Source organism: Lonchura striata, chromosome 6 (genome assembly GCF_046129695.1).
Source record: "Lonchura striata isolate bLonStr1 chromosome 6, bLonStr1.mat, whole genome shotgun sequence".
Classification (NCBI taxonomy): Eukaryota; Metazoa; Chordata; class Aves; order Passeriformes; family Estrildidae; genus Lonchura; species Lonchura striata.
In genome coordinates, this window is record NC_134608.1 from 5052128 (window position 1) to 5068168 (window position 16041).

A 16041-nucleotide genomic window follows, 5' to 3' on the forward strand; every position below is an offset into this window, starting at 1 on the left:
ATCAGAAAGGTTTTTCAGAGCCACAGGGATAAAAGCTGAAATTGCCTTTATTCATCTTAGTATAAAAGAGGAAGAGGTAGAATCAATCATTTCTAACATGCTAACCTTTTCATATCCCTGTCCATGAGATGCTTCTAGTGTCTCTGAAGTGAGCTCAGGTCTTGTCATTTAAACATGTCTTTCAGACTACACCACCTTATCCAATATGATGGCTCAAGTCAGGCATCTATTAAGTTATATACCCTCATTTCTTCTTCCAAAAGTGCTATGCAATGCCAGAAAAGCTTGTCCATGTCAGTTCCTGGAAGAGACATGATTTCTTGCAAGCTGCAAAATCCAAACAGAACCAGCAAGCTCTTCCATGCCCTTCCTCTGCATTTTTGTGAAAGCACCTTAAAAACACCTTGCAAAGCAAGTTCTCAGGCTGTAAGCACAACCTAGCTGCAAACTGAGGAGCAAATTTCTTACCATTAATATCCAGGCTTTGTGTAACTGTAAGTCTTGAGTTCTAAAAGGTCATATCTCAGCAGAAGGTAGGAGAAATTTTATTTCTATGGGAATTTCTTTAGAATAATTAACTAGCAATTCTCCAATGAAGAATTCAATTCTCAACACGTTATGCCAATAGCTTTGTTATTAGAAAACACTTTTTTTCATTTTTTGTGTGTTCAGAATCTGCCGTTAATGACTCCATTTTCATTGCATCCCCTCCAGCACGTGGTGGTAGTGGTTCTTCTTCTGGAATAAACTGAACAGGCCAGCATCTTCTTTGCTGGCTTCCTACATTGTCCTTACTCACCTTTCCAATTTGCTGGAGATCCTTGACAATTATTTTTTCAGTATCTTCTAGTACTGTTGTCAATAAATTAAACAGCAGAGCAATCCAGGCAAGGCCAAAAAGAATCCAAATGGCCACAAGCACTCGATAGTAGGAAAAGTATTTCCTGTCAGACTGTTTGCCTGAAGATAAGGGGGGAGAAAGAAGGAAAATTAAAAAGTTAAAATTGCCTTGCCAGTGTAACGTGGAACAGCCTAATGAATTCATCAGTATGCTTTATATTGAGTACTTTAAAGTGACTTTTTTGCTGTAATAAAGACTCTCAGCTCCACAGAATTAGGTTAAGGCTGGGCGATTCTCTTATTGTTGTAATGAACTGATACATGCAATAAACATGATACAAATATGCTGGCCTGTCAAATGACACACTGGAATTGAAGCGAATCATTTTGTGATTTTATGATTCTGTGATTGAGGTGAATTACCATCAGAGCAGGTTATTTTCTCCCCCTCACTGCATATCAATCCCAGTTCAACTGCTGCATGTACAGGTAAATGAAATAATGTGGGAAGTAGTGTTAAATTGTATTGTATTATCTTGGAATTGCACCCAAAATCCCAAAGCACAAAAAGCAGAGCACAGTGGGCCACCAAAACCACACAACCATTATTATCTGGGTAATTGTAATTCCCTGTATTTCTATAGAGTGTAATTATAACCTAATAAATATTTCCTTTAAATTACAGGTACCTGTGATCTCACAAAGAGAGTAACTGCAATTCCTACCTCATTTTTGAGTGGCTCCAGGAGCTTCATATAAAAAACTACATGACTGATGAGAATATACTGCCACATGCCAAGAGCTGAAGTTTCTATGCTGCAAACCAGTGGACCAAATCTTATTTAATGTAGTCTGATCCTTAGCATCAGCCAGGACCTCACACCTGCTGTTCTGCATGGGTCATTTTGTTTGATCCTTCAGGTGTCAGCCACCCACTCCAAATGCATAGAGAGCATTTGCTTGGCCCCACACAATATTATCATCATGGTACAGGTGATGTGGCCCTGGCATCTGCAGGAATACTTGGTGATATTTGGAGTGCTCCAAGTCACTGCCAATGACTTGACAGAGTGGATTACACAGCAGTGCGCATGGCCAGGGAGATCACAACAAGCCTCGTGGTGAACCTTCCCAGAAGGAAGCCAAGTGCTGGAAACTCTTTTCAAACCCTGCAGTGCTCTGTAGTGCATAGATTAAAGTGCAAGATTTTTGTTCTTTGTTATCCAGGAGCTCTGGGAATGGGGCAGCAGTGGGCAGGTGTGTCCTCATGCATGGGTATCCAACAGCTGCTTCTTTTTCTGCTGCTGGCCAATGAGTTGGCAAAGAAGGATTCTCAGCCTTGGTACAAAGCATCTCCTTGTTGTGCTCTTATCTGCAGTTCATGATGTGGGGTTAGCAAAGCCACAAGTAATATCTTTGTATTGTTAACCCAAAACTGGACTTGAGCAGGGAATATTCAGTTAACAACCCCAGGGAGTTTCACCCTAGAGGTATCACCTGTATATACATCTATTCCCAAAATTTAAACCCAGAATGAGCCATCTTCCCAGCATGTCTCCCTGCCCCAAACAGGCTCAGCTACAAACCAGCTTTAGTAATTCAAAAAGTAATTAAAAAATTAGTAATTAAAAAAATTAGTAAGTTTAGAATTCAAAAAGTTTTGAATTACTAAAATACAAATCAGCTCAAACCTATTCTGTTCCACTTGGCCAGTACAAAACCATTTATCATCTGTAAGCAATTCTCAGTGCATAATTCTCAGATCAGTCACTGATTTTGCTCATTTCATTGTGAAGATGTGAAGCATTAAACTTACCAACATTTTTTATCACTGTTGTTAAGGCCGATTAAGATAAATACTGGCACAGAAAAATATTTCAGCTCCAGTTAAGTCATCCTAATGAAGATGAAATCATAGAGCCATGAGGTCTATCTAATTGTTATTTTTAAATAACAATTAGAAAGTTAGAACACAATTAATTGCACTTGTAAAGCAACATGGCTGCAGAGGAGGAAAGTGCTATGGAAGTCATGGTTTTCAGGCTTGTGACTTGCTGTCATTATTTTAAAACACACCTGTGATTTGGGCAAGGAAACACAATGCAACGTTTTGATGCTCGGTTTTTCTCCTGTGTGGCACCAGCCCCTCCTCACCATTCTGTACAGCAGACTATTTCAAGGAATAGATTTAGAGAAATTATGCTCAGCAGTGACACACCCGTGCCTGGAAAAGTTTGTGGGCTCCCTCTGCCAAAGACATCAGCCTTATGTAAGAAATCCTTCCAACTCACAGAGAGGCTCCAAGGCCTGTCTAGCACTTGGCAAGGCTTGAGAGCCGGGGTTTGCTGTGTGGTGCATGTCCGTCCCTCAGAAAGGTGTGGGAGGCTCCCAGACCCTCTGTGGGGACAGCACTGGTGCAAGTATTAGCTACAGGTTTTTTTGCATATCCCTGCTGAGGAGAAGTTCAGGCTGGAAAGATGATGGCAGGACAGGTTGTTGTAGAGAACTCTTGGATTCTCCATGGAGTTCAGTTTTCTGCTTCTTCTCTGGACACTGATTTTGCTCCTGGTAATTATTTTGCAGCTTCTTTGGAAACTTATTCCATGAAGAGTGTATTTTGTCCAGCAGATCCACTGAAATGTTTTGAGAAGTATTCCAGCATGCCTGAGTGCAGTTTAAAGAGTGTTTCTTCAGGGGAGATCCTAAGCTCTGGCTTGTGAGGATAGAAAACCTCCAGAGATACTCAGGAGACTAAAAAAGGCCACTTTTGCAGTGATAAATATATTTAAGCCCCACTTCCAATAGTGTGAGATTTCCCCAGTTTCCCATGACTGGGATTTCCACCTCTTAGTCTGTTGTGTGAAGTCATATATTCTGAAACATGATCACTTATTTCTTCACTTTACACTGTGAAACATAATTTTGAGATGGCTACAGCAGTGATAAGAACCTTGTTCTGTACAGCTGTCATAAACTGTTCCCTCTTGATAAAAAATCCCACTTTCCCTTCCCTCACTAAAATACTTGTTTTCTTTGCATCCCAAAGCATCTCATTTCCTTATATTTTGATGACTTTGTGCTTTTATCAGCACATATAACCCCAGAGAAGTATTTCCCCCCAGAACTGCACAAGGCAAAGAATAGGCAAAGACTTTTAACAGATTGTCTCTACAGTAGATTCAGTCAACCCATGGGAATTACAATCATTATCCTGCTGTTTTGATGTGTTTCTTCTCTGGAATTAACCTTACCTACAACGTAATCTCCAAAGCCAATGGTGCTGAGGGTGATAAATGCAAAGTAAATTCCTTCACTGTAGGACCAACCCTCTGTTATCTGGAAGAAGACTGATGGCAAGCACAGAAAAACCAAGATCCCCGTTGCCAGGAAGAACAAAAGGGTCAGAAATTTGATGTTCTTCTGAAAAATAAACCAGTTCAATTATAATCATGATTTGAAACACAAATAAGCTGTAATGGTGGTTATTCAGTATGGGTGGCTATCTGGGATCAGGAGGATCTGAAGAATTTCTACTGAGTGTTTTTCCTGTGGAAATATTTCAGTCTTGCTTAAAAGCAGGGGGAAGCCAAATGTTATGGGTGTTGCATGTCTACAGTGGCCTTGGAAGGTGTAGTCTTTAACCTGATTGTATCAATAACTGTGACTACTGGAGGAATTCCTATCTAATGACATTTACCAGAGTCAAAACATTTCCACTTATCGCCACACAACTTCATTTTTAATTTTTAGGTATTTAGGGTTGGCACCTAAATTCAGATTTGCCTGGGAAAATAGTCTTTTTTATAAAAAGTATTGCACCATTTCTGACAGTGCTATCTTCAAGAGTCTTGATTATTGACTTTATTTCTCATTCCATCAATGCCACAACTTGGCTCCTAACTACTGGATATCTCACTACAAAAAAAAAAAAAAAAATTAACTAATGAACTCTTGATAAAGAAGAGCCTAGACAGTGAATTTTAAATTATTCTGCTTCCCAAGAGCATGAAGGAGCTTTGACTAGAGAAGAAGTCTTGTTATATGTAGAAATTTATCAGCCAGACACACATAGTTTCTATGTACAGAATTTTCTAAATTCAGATTGCCTGGAAATTAATGGCAACTGCTGGATAATTTTTCAAGTCTTCGTGTATTGTGTATATGCTTGAGTCTGTATCTGACTGAGCCTTATCTTCTGTTTAAGTTTGCCATATATGACAAGAAATTCAGCAATCTGAACAGGGTTATCTGTAGAAATCATACCTTGTCCTGAAAGAGAATTACAGTAGGAGACACAGAAAAGCTATTCTCACTTCCTCAGCAGTGGCTGAGAGAAGGAGAGAAGCTGAAACAAATTGGGGCATAAACCAGACGAAAGATATCCTGTCTGGAATATGTTACAGGTGTCTCCTCATCTTTCAGCAGCCAGGCTGAAATGGACAACTTCATCCCGATGCTTCCTTTCATGGTTAAGGGTGAGGGGAGACTAAAGGACTGGGTAATCAGTTAGGAGGGGTAACACTCTATGCATTGAGTTAGAATCCATTTAAACCTCTACACCTCACCTAATTTTTACAGCTTTGCACAGCTCACCTGCTTTTTGCTGCCTCAAGGTGATGCCTAATCACCCTTACTGGTTTTTAAGGGATGCATGCACTTCCCTAGGGTGTTGGCTCCTGAGATAAGTGTCTCAAAAAAGTGGGGTGGGATGCCCAATTTCTCCACTGATTGCTGAAGGGGGCTGGATTTCTGCCATCTAGGTGGGAAGACAAAATGCATCCCTTTGAATATCTCCCCTATGGTTGACATGTCTGCTTAGCTCTGCAAGTGAAGAATGTCTCTTTTCCTGCCCTAGAACAACATCTAACCCAGCACAAGAGCAAATACAATCGAGGATAAGGCAGCATAGAAGTTGAGAAGAACACTAGAAATGAGCATATAATTGTTCCTGAGTAAGTAAAACCAATTACCTTTCTCATTCCTTTCTCGTACAGGAATTTCCCCAGCTTTTTACAGAGCAGTGAGAGCATCTTACCAACACGGTGCAGAAAAACAATGTTCAGAGGGATTCCAAAAAGAGCAAAAAATACACAAAAGATCTGTCCCCCAGCAGTTTTAGGATGTAATGTGCCATAGCCTATAAAAAAAAGATGGGTCAGAGGAGATACTCCAAAGAACTGCAGCAATTCACAGTCATATTCACCCTTACTCCAATCCAGCCTGCCTTTGACCCTAAAAGGTGTGGTTAGTGTTTTTCAGCCCAAATGCACGATTTTTTCCTCTGAAAAAGGCAGTAAGCAGATGAAGTGGCTCACCCTGCATGTCTGAGAGAATGCAGAAGCACTGTGTGTTCCCAGCACAGCCTTAGTGGGAACAAAAACAGAATCAAGAAGTAATTATGGGAAACATGCTCTGTCCTGTGACAAATACATGGAAAGTCAGAAAATAGAAGTCTGAGCATCTGGAAGACATCAGAGCTGGAGTCCCAGGCTGTCAGGATCACATGCAGCCATCTCCAGCTTCTTGCTGATCTGCCTGTGTGTTAGTGACCTCCCTGGCTACATCCCAGTGAGTTGCTGTGTCCAGATACTGACTCCAGTCCCAAGGCAGTGCAGTGTGCATTAGAATAGATGGTGCTAATTAGTCCAGACCTTGCTGGTGGCTGATTTATTCATACCAGACAGACGTTTGCCTTAAGGTACTACTAACTAGTGGAACAACCCCAGACATGTCCTTTAGTCTCAAGACTCTTGGACCCCATGAGGTCCATCCCTGAGTGCGAGAATACTGAACTTTGTATATATCCTTATGCTATCAGTGACCCTGGGAAACTGCATTTCTCATGCACACTTCATGTCAAGGCATCCATTCCTTGGAAAATGCAATGTTTTCTTTGAGGGAAAAGACAAAATGCCTGAGTGATTTTTGGGCTACTAGATTCCCAAACGCATGAGCTGTCTTGTGCTCCCTGTTGCAGAAATATTCCAATTTCAATGATTATTCCAATGTCAATGATATTCCAATTTCAATGATGAGGGTCAGAACCCTCCCCTTCCACAGGAGGAGATCTCCCTGTGGGCTCAGGCAGCACTCACACAGCTCCCAGGATGCTGGGACACTGCTGGGGCCTTTGGGACAGGTGACACTCACAGATCAGATGTGCTTAGGGTCTGGTCTGGGGGGAGTGAGGCCTCAGCACCACTCTGTAAAAACAAGATTTGACTTCCACTGCATGACTGTGAAGCAGGTGCCAACAGTATGGATTTTATCCCTAAGTTTGGCAGGCCTGCACTTTTTGGGATGTACATTTGAAAGAAAGGACAAAGCAGGTAGGGGTAGGCAGGCCCTGTAAAGATCAGAACAGCTTGAAGCAGCAGTGTAACATTCTGAGGATTTGCCTTTACCCCTTCCCATTTTTTTTTCCTCCTGGCACATTACTAATTGTATATGTGAATTAATAGCTCAAAATAGGTTATGGAAAAAGTGCCCAGGCCCCAGCAGGATTCACTTCTTTCCTTTCATTTTTAATGTTTTACAGCACTCTCAGATTTAAAGCCTGGAATAAACCAGGAAAGTGAAGTTTACCTCCCACCCACAAATATCAGCAGAGTGAACATTATAACAGTTGGTTTGAAAAAAGAACAAGTGGGAAATAATAGGAAAGGCCACTGATATTTGACAAGCCAAAATAAAGCATCAAGAGGTGTGCAGCGGGAAGGTCTTAGGACTAAGACTAAGCCACCCAGGACAACAAAGAGCTGGAGTTTTTATCCTGGAAAGTATTATCCATTCATTTCCCAATAACCAGACATAATAAGCATCACTGACACACAGGCACACACAAATGGAAAGCATTAGACCTACCTATTGTGGAGACAACAGTGCCTGCAAAGAAGAAGGAATTGCTAAAATCCCAGTTGCTCTCTTCAAACTTTGACTCATTTCCAACAGGATATACTCCATTCTGAATGGCTTCAATCAGGTTCTGGGAGAAAAAGCAAAGTTTGGTATCATCCTGATGCTTTTCTCAAGTGCTTGCTGCAAAAATATTACAGGTTTAGCCAACTGCTGCTCCTCTCCTGCGAGTACCACTCACCTCACTTCAGAGATTGTCTGACACTATTCATACCTTCACCTCCAAGGCTGGAAAACCATTATCCAGTGGTTTTGGGTGTTCAACTTCTGCCCTATTTGTGCTGACTGCTCTAGTGGGTGTTTGGAGAGAAATTGTTTCTTTCAGTGTGACCAAGGACCTTGTTTCTTTCACACCAAGTGGATTGGAAAATCACGATCCTGTGTGTGACCAGGATGTGGCAGAGCACTGGTTTAAGAGATGGGGGTGGCTGGTTTTTAGATTTGGATTTGCAGTTGAGATGGCAGTGGTGAAGCCAATATTTGATCACCCACCTGTATGAGCAGTGGCTCTGATCCTTCCCAGTGAGTTCTGATCCCTCCCCACATCACTGAGTTGTACCAGGGTACACATGAGATACAGCGAGAATTTAATTTCAAGTCTGTATTTTGACTCATGTCATGGAATTAAATTCAGAGAAAGTCCACTGATTTCCAAAGCCTGACATACACATTCTTCTCCAAACTGTATGCATGAATATACATAGATAAATTTACACATTTACACAGATGTTTGCAAAGTTGCCTTTGAGAGGAGGTTAGAGGAACATCTGTTAGAGATGGTTTCAGTTGAGTTGAGGCTGCCCTGCTACACAAGGATTGACTATTTCTTCCACACCTCTCTAGTGCTATCATTTATCACTTTAGGAAGTTTCAGACTCTTCCTTGTTTTTAATTCTAAGTGCTGTTATTTTTTAAACTCTCTTTTTTTTTTTCTTTTTTTTTAAGTTAAAAGGAAATTTAAAAAGCAAACAGTATCCAGTTGTCCCTGTCTTTAGCAAAGAGAGAACATTGGACTGGACATCTGGAAGGCAGGCTGATTTGTACAGAAACAACTGAGATAAAATCCAGGACAGAGCCCTGCCAGAAGCAGGACACATGCTGGAATAAATTGCCCAGCAAAATCTTCCTCCCTGCTTCTTCCTTCACTATGTTTTTTGCTGGTGTCTCAGAAAATTGAGGCTAACAAAAATAATTTCCATAGCCCTTGCACAAGAATTTCTTTGTCTTAAAAGCTCATCTTTTTTTTCTTCCCTTCTTGAAAAGCTCTTTTTTTTTTTTTTTTTTTTTTTTTTTTAATAACCTTCTTCTCTACCCATAAAAAACAAGGTGAAGAGGATGCATGCATGAGTGAAACAGGACTGAATTGCTGGTTCTGCTATTAGAAACACCAGTTCTTCCCCACATTTCTTCATTCTGTGAAGTGGACCATTAAGAGCTCTGCTAGTTTTCCATGTGCAAAAGCTTCCAGCAAGGCTTTAACTCCTCACTTTTTCCTGCGTTATAGCAGATAGAACTCTAAAATACCCAAGTTGAAGAGACAGCCATATTCATCTTCATCTTCCTGTGCCATGACCAGAAATATTTTCCCCTGGCCAGGCTACCTGTTCCACTTCTGCAGCATCCTCAAAAACTAAACTCTGATCATGCCGCCCTCCTTGTAGTTATTTAGAGCTATTTGGGTTTTTTTACTCCCATCCAGACATTTCTTTATTGATCCTTTGTGCTATCTGTGACACTGTTCCAAGTGTCAGCCACACCTATTCATTTCAGACAGCCTCATTTTTCTTGCCAGCCACCCATTGTGTAAGAGCACAGCCCCACTAAAAGAATCAACAGGAGGCAAAAAAACCCAAAAAAACCCCAAGGATATGGTGAGATGGGGATTTTTAATATCAAGAATACACAAGGTTTTGTCCAGCTACATAAGCTGTATTTGCCATCAGAGTGAGCTGCCTGCTCACACCAGAGAGTGGTTTGCTGGAAGCATCCAAGCGACCACAATCAGAAGGAAAGCAGTGAGAATTACCTGTGCAGCAAGGATGAGTAGGGAACAACATCTGATGGGGAAACAGGAGGGAGAAAGGACTTCCACTCACCTTCATGAACTGCTCCATCTCCGCCACCGTGAGCTGCGTGAAGTTCTGCAGAAAAGCCTCCTTCATCTGGGCAGCTGCCATTTTCTCCTGCTTCTCAGCAGTCCTCTCCAGGGCCTGGAACACGGCAGCACCCACCAGCAAGTAGACAAAGTAGCCGGCCACCAGCAAAGCTGTCTGCAGCTTGCCACTGCACATGGCCTTCAGGGCGACTCTGCAGGGGATGGGGAGCGAGAGGTGGGATTGTAAATCCCTCACACTCCTGGGAAGCCTCCCCTGGGCAGGAAGAGCCCTCCCAGCTCTGCTTTCCTCTGGGATCCTGCACTAGCAGGGACAGTGTGCTGCCAGATGCATTCATTGGGAAGTTGGAAGTGGCGGGGGAGGCGGGGGGAACCACAATAAACCCAACCCCCCCCCAAGAAAAAACTTTCCATTCTCTGGGCTGCACGCTGTTTAGGGATTTCCTCTTGTCTGTGAAACTCTCCCTTGCTGAGTTCTCAGGAAAAGTGGGTCAGGATTTGAGCAGCTGGCAGGTGGCCATCTCCTCCTCAGAAGGCTCTGGGGAAAGGTGAGGATAGTCTGGAAGGGATCCATGGGGGAGTTTGCTTGGAAAACCATTGTTTGCCCTCCTGTGTCTCCTGCTGAGTCCAAGAAGAGAGCTCCAGGGCAAGCCTCTGATCCCAGGAGCTCCTTCATGTCCTGTGTTCAGGGGCAGCCTCGGGGAAATGCAGCTGGACTGATCTTTTGGGCTTCACTTGTCTGTTTGCAGCCCAGGGCAAGGTCATGCAGTCCTGCAGGGCCTCAACAGCCCAGAGCAAAACCTTGGACACACAGGCAAATGGCTGTGGGTTGCACATGTGCCAAATATGAACAGGTTTTTCTGCCAGCAATTCCTCTGCAGTGTATCCAAAGGAATACATTACACTCCTACTGGGTGCACAGTTAGATGGATAAAAAAGTACCTATGCCATCAGATCCATGAAGTCATAAAATTATAGAATTGTTTAGGCTGGAAAAGACCTCTAAGATCATCAGACATGGTGTTTATGGACAGAGGTTAGTGGTGGGCAGTGCTGGATTAATGGCTGGACTCAATGACCTTAAGGGTCTTTTCCAATCTAAGTGACTTTGACTCTCTGTTGCTTACAGCAATGTAGCCTGTGCTGATTTCACAAGGATGGTTCTCATGCATTGAGAAGTCATTTATATAACTGTCAGAGCTTGTTCCCATTAGCTTCAAGAAGAGCTTGGGTGCCACTGAGAAGAATTTGTGAGAGAGGAAAGCCCTTGAATGAAGATGTTGATTTTGGAGCAGACAGCAGATAGGTCTGAACTTGGCTGCACCATGGACATTGTTAACACTCATTAATTTTCTTGGCTTTATATTTCCCAGCATTTTCATTTGCTTTGTGCACAATTTATTTTTTATTTCAACAGATGCCCTACTTTAATAATGAGAGCACATTGAAGCAAATCACCCTTTGATAAAGCATTTAAAATGTACCACCTATTCTGCTCTTCAAGTCTTTGTGGTTTTATTGAGTTTGAAAATACCAAGAAAAGGCAGAGGCTCTGGGATTAGCTTTGCAGAACTAGTGTAAACAAGAAGTGGCACGTGGCTTCACAACTGCAGGTTGTCCTTTCACATACAAATCTGTTTGACCTTAGAGGAAAACAGGAAGACTATGAATGAAGGTAAGCAGCTTCCAAAACCCTTACAATGTTTGAAGATCTTCCTTAGGGTTACTGGAAAAGGGTTTGTTGAAACAGGATGTGCCGTGCTTCCTTTAACTTCTTTTGAAGCTACACGTCAAAGGTGTGCTTCTTACTCAGATTTAAATTATTGCTCCAAAATAAGAACAATCATAGCTCCATCCTCTTGTGTCTCTCAGTCTCCCAGACCCATGAGATAAGATAAAGCCCTTTACACATACAAATGCAACATGTGTTCATCATTCTCAACAGACATGAAATTAATACAAGTGGATTATTTCCTCAGTTCATCTGAGGGGAAAGATAGAAGTAATATGAAACTCATGGAAGATCATGAGAATTTTGATATTGTTGACAGCTGCAGTGGTTTGTTTGTTTGGGTAAGATGCCAAGAAACCTCATCTTTCTTATGCTGTCTCCTCCAGCCTCTATATATATACTAAGTTGGGTTTCCCTCTAATCCCCTCTCCAAAGGGGCTATTTGTGCCTGCATCTCCAGAAACCTTTGATTGCAAGGCAGTTTGGTGACCTTGTTTTTTCTCTAGCTCTGGAAGAGGGAATACACATCAACTTTTCTCAGTCTGTTTCTTCATACAAATAATCTTTAATAACCTGCCTGTGTATCTTTAATAACCACTACTGATTGTTTGAATGTGAGAGGAGTGCCCCATCACACAGCATCTTGTTCATACTTGTGTTGACACTTCCACAGGGAACAAGGGAGGGAAAACACTGTTCACTGCTAGGATGTTTGCAGAAAAGTTTGCAGATAAGTCCTTCTTTAAGGAAGAAAGGAAGGGGGAATTCACTTAGTGGAATGCTTTATTTTAAGCCATTCCTTGTAAAGGTAAGAGTATTTTCCATTAGCATTGACTGTTCTCCTCTCCTTATTTTGCCTAGATTAAAAACTGCAAAAAATGCTCTTGGTGGAGGTTGCTAGAGCTGTACTGCTTGTTATAGCTGCTGAGTGTCAGGGGGCTTGAGACAAAGCACCATTATTGACTCAGTTTCCCCACAGGGGTCTGGGTACTGGGTTAGCTTGACACCGTTCACTCCAGCCATACAAGCCAAGCACTTCCCAAGTGCTGGGAGATGTTGTAGGTACACCACCCTCATCCAAAGGCTGATCCTGGTATCTCACACCTGCTTCATACTCACACTGATAACCTGTCTAGATAGCTGGGAAGGTAAATGGGAATGCTGTACCTGGTGAACCAGCCACCATTACCTTTGTACATGGGGAGATCATGAATACATCCCACCTAGGGGCAAGTCATCATAGAAGTCATAGAATGGTTTGGGTTGGAAGGGACCTTAAAAATCAACTACTTCCAATGCCCCTGCTGTGGGCAAGGAAGCCACCCACTATGTCAGGAAGGGCCATGCTCAGGGCCTCATCCAGCCTGGCCTTTAACACTGTCAGGTAAGTTAATAGAACCCTTCTTGTTAATCAAAACAAATTTCTATTGGCCTCATCTCTTCTCTCGAGTCCCCAACCCCTTATGGTGCCATATGGTCTGACAGACCTATTCCATGGCATTTGTTTCTCAAGAAGGAGCTGAAGAAACAGAAGTGAAGCCTCATTACTGTAGATTTCAGTTATGGGAAATCAATAGATCCAGCTACCAAGAACTTCTCCACAGCCCATACATTGACAAGACTTCTGCTGGTCCAATTCCCTCAGGACTGCCCCACTGCCACCCAACCTGTGGCTTGTAGTTACAGCAACAAGATCCACTGGCTGCACAAGGCTGTGGTGGGTTAGGGTGTAATTTCCTGGCAAGGGGTGGTGGCAGAATGTGGCTATCATGGGACTGCAAACCTCGTTCTCAGGTGCTGTGAGGGCTGGCAGCTCCCTGAGGGTCTGGGACCAGGGAGCTGAGTGTGCTAACACCATGGTCTGTCTGTCCCACTGTCCCCATCCAGGGACCAGAGCAGGAGATTCTCAGCATGTTCATCCCTGCTGAGTGTTCAAGAGCATGTTATGGTGATGAGACAGGATGAGTTCAAGTCAGGAAATCATCCTGCAGCTCAGCCAAGACCAGGAGGGCTGGGGGGCTCAGGCCAGGCATGGTATCCTGGTGGGCTTGGCTTTTTGGGATCCATGCCGGGGCTGGGCAAGCTGGAATGGGCACCCTGCAATGCCACTGGAACACGGACTGACAGCCCAGGTTTGGGCTGGAGGTGGATTCCAGACCACAGAGAATAGAAAGGAAGCTTGGATTGGCTGGTGATAGCCTTAGCAGACATGAAGGCAGTGTGTCTGGTAAGGCAGTTAATTAATACTTTTTGTCCCTGAGCTAGGAGAGATCCATGACGCAGTTAAGGGACCAGGGAAGGAGGAGCCATGCTGACTTTTTCCACCTGCATTATTTACTCAGTCCACTGCAGGGAAACCCAGGCTGTGAAATCTAGTGGTAACAGAAGGCAGGGAACATTTCCTGCCTGTAACATGATGTGCTGGGACAGGGTTTTCTTATGCCGAGTTCTGCTTTTCCTCCTCCACATTCCAGTCATACCCACAGTTTAGCCATTTTCTTTTTCTACATATGGCATCTTGCTGCAGCATTATGCATTATGTGTCCTTAAGCATATCATAGCCTAAAATAAATTCCAATTTAATGGAAAATACTATCAGTTTCCATGGGAATTACTTACCATGTCATTGTGGTTGTACTTCCTGTTGTACTTAGGGCTAAAACCATTAAATTATCAGTATTTTTTACACTTTCTTACAGCTCTCCTATAAATATATATTCCTCATAATGGGTCAGAACATAAAGTCTTCAAATGTGGGTCACTTTGGTTTTTTTGCTGGTCTTATGCCAGATTATCAAATACTTAGGCTAAAGCTGGATTCCACAGAGATCCTCCTACTTCCTAGTTTGTTATTTCAGGTCTGCAAAGCCAAATTCCTGCAGATAGCTATCAGCTGTCAAGGAAATGGGCTGATATTCATGAGTGAAGAAAATCCTGAAGCTGGTCACTCGCCTTTGGTAGCTGACTAAGACCTCTGGTGTTCAGGAGGTGAACAGGAAGCCTAGCATGGAGAACTACCCAAGTGCTCCGAGTCCTGGCTCACAGCATTGGACACGGTAACCAGTTGGGCCCAGGAAGAAGGGAGAGGTGCAGTAAAGATATTTTAAGAAAATTAGTTTTATTTTTCATTATCCCACTCTGATTTGATTGGTAGCAAATTAAATATGCATCCCCCAGATGAACCTGAGCAACTTATCTGTTCTTGTTTCAACCCACAAGTCTTTGGTCCTTATTGTTTCTCTTTGTCCAGCCAAGGTCAACCAACCACAAGCAGTGAGTACTGGTGCCTGCATTCCCCACCAGAGTGAGACAAAGACACTCAAAAGATGAAGCATTTGCCCAAGATGCAATTTATTGGCATCTTTGCACAGGGTGAAACTTCCAGAGGGATGGGACTCTCTCACAAAGAGAGAGCACTCAGTATCCATGTGGTAACAGGAGTCTCTAGTACCAGGCCCTTTGCCATGGCCTCTTCATCTTTGGATCTGACTCCCAGAATGAGTTTTATTGTTGAAGAACAGTGCACCAAAAATTTCAAACACTGACAAAGCAGTGTCTTCTCCATGTCCTGTGTGCTCAGGAATGTGGCACCTCCTCCCCAGGGAGTCAAGGATGGGTGGACACTTCTCCTGAACAACAGTGAGGGTAGAGAGGCCTTTTAGTGGTACCACACACTTGGACCACCAAAGTCAGATCTTCCATTCCACTGTGAATTGTGTCACCACAAGAGCTGCTCAAGCTGCAGCTACAGCCCTCATAGAAGGTTCTCACAGAAGCCACACGTGTAGTCTTTCCACGACTTAACCTAAGTTTGGTGGGCACTTTGTGTGTACCCAGCTACCCAGCCTTTGATTGCTTCAGGCTACACTGAGTGGCTGTGTGGGAGTGGGGATGAAAGGCAGGGCTAACTTGGTTGGATGGTGACTGGGCTGTGACACCTGTGACATCACAGGGGACGTGTCACAGAGGGGGAAGCAATAAAAGGCCCCAGCAGGTTAACGCTGGCCCTGTATTGCTTGGGCGAGCGGTGAGTACACACGTGGCAGGGAGGCTGGGCTGGGGACAAGAGCTGGGGCAGAAACGCTGCAGTCGGGGCTGCCTTCTCCCCCTGCATGCAGGGACAGCCCCTCATGGGAGAGCCTTGGGCAGGCAACAGGGCTGCTGCTGCTGCTGCTGCTGCTGCTGCAGCTCCAGGGGCACTGGCATAGCCCTTGCTGCCTGCCAGCTGTCTGGGGCCCTGTCCTTCCTGCCCTCAGATCCCTGTGATTCCTATCCCTGCTGCCCTCATTTCCATCTCCCTCCCTACTGGCCCCATTTAAGCCTTCTCTTCATCCTCCTGCAGACCATGGATGCCATAACATTTCTTTTCATGCTCCTGGAAAGCCTCATCCAGTACATGCAGCCCGTGGGTGATGTTTGGGATGAGGAAAGACATCTGAGC

The 16041-nt window shown here is 43.6% G+C and overlaps 1 protein-coding gene across 1 annotated transcript; it reads right to left on the minus strand.

Annotated features, from left to right (window-relative positions):
* Positions 1 to 260: 260 nt before the first annotated feature.
* Positions 261 to 10301, minus strand: LOC110479638 (potassium channel, subfamily K, member 16). The gene is made up of 5 exons (XM_021547027.3): positions 9852 to 10301; positions 7705 to 7825; positions 5811 to 5977; positions 4092 to 4260; positions 261 to 960 (listed from the first exon to the last, which is right to left on the minus strand). Exons 1-5 carry the CDS (start codon positions 10044 to 10046, stop codon positions 617 to 619), a joined length of 996 nt encoding a protein of 331 aa, XP_021402702.2. The 5' UTR covers positions 10047 to 10301; the 3' UTR covers positions 261 to 616.
* Between the last annotated feature and the right edge of the window lie 5740 nt (positions 10302 to 16041).

Coding starts and splice junctions, on each gene's coding strand:
- LOC110479638 (XM_021547027.3), bottom strand. CDS start 10,046: ATGTGCAGTGGCAAGCTGCAGACAGCTTTGCTGGTGGCCGGCTACTTT. Junction 5,978..7,704: donor CACTGTTGTCTCCACAATAG/GTAGGTCTAATG, acceptor TTTTTTTTATAG/GCTATGGCACATTACATCCT. Junction 4,261..5,810: donor ACGAGAAAGGAATGAGAAAG/GTAATTGGTTTT, acceptor TTTATTTTTCAG/AAGAACATCAAATTTCTGAC.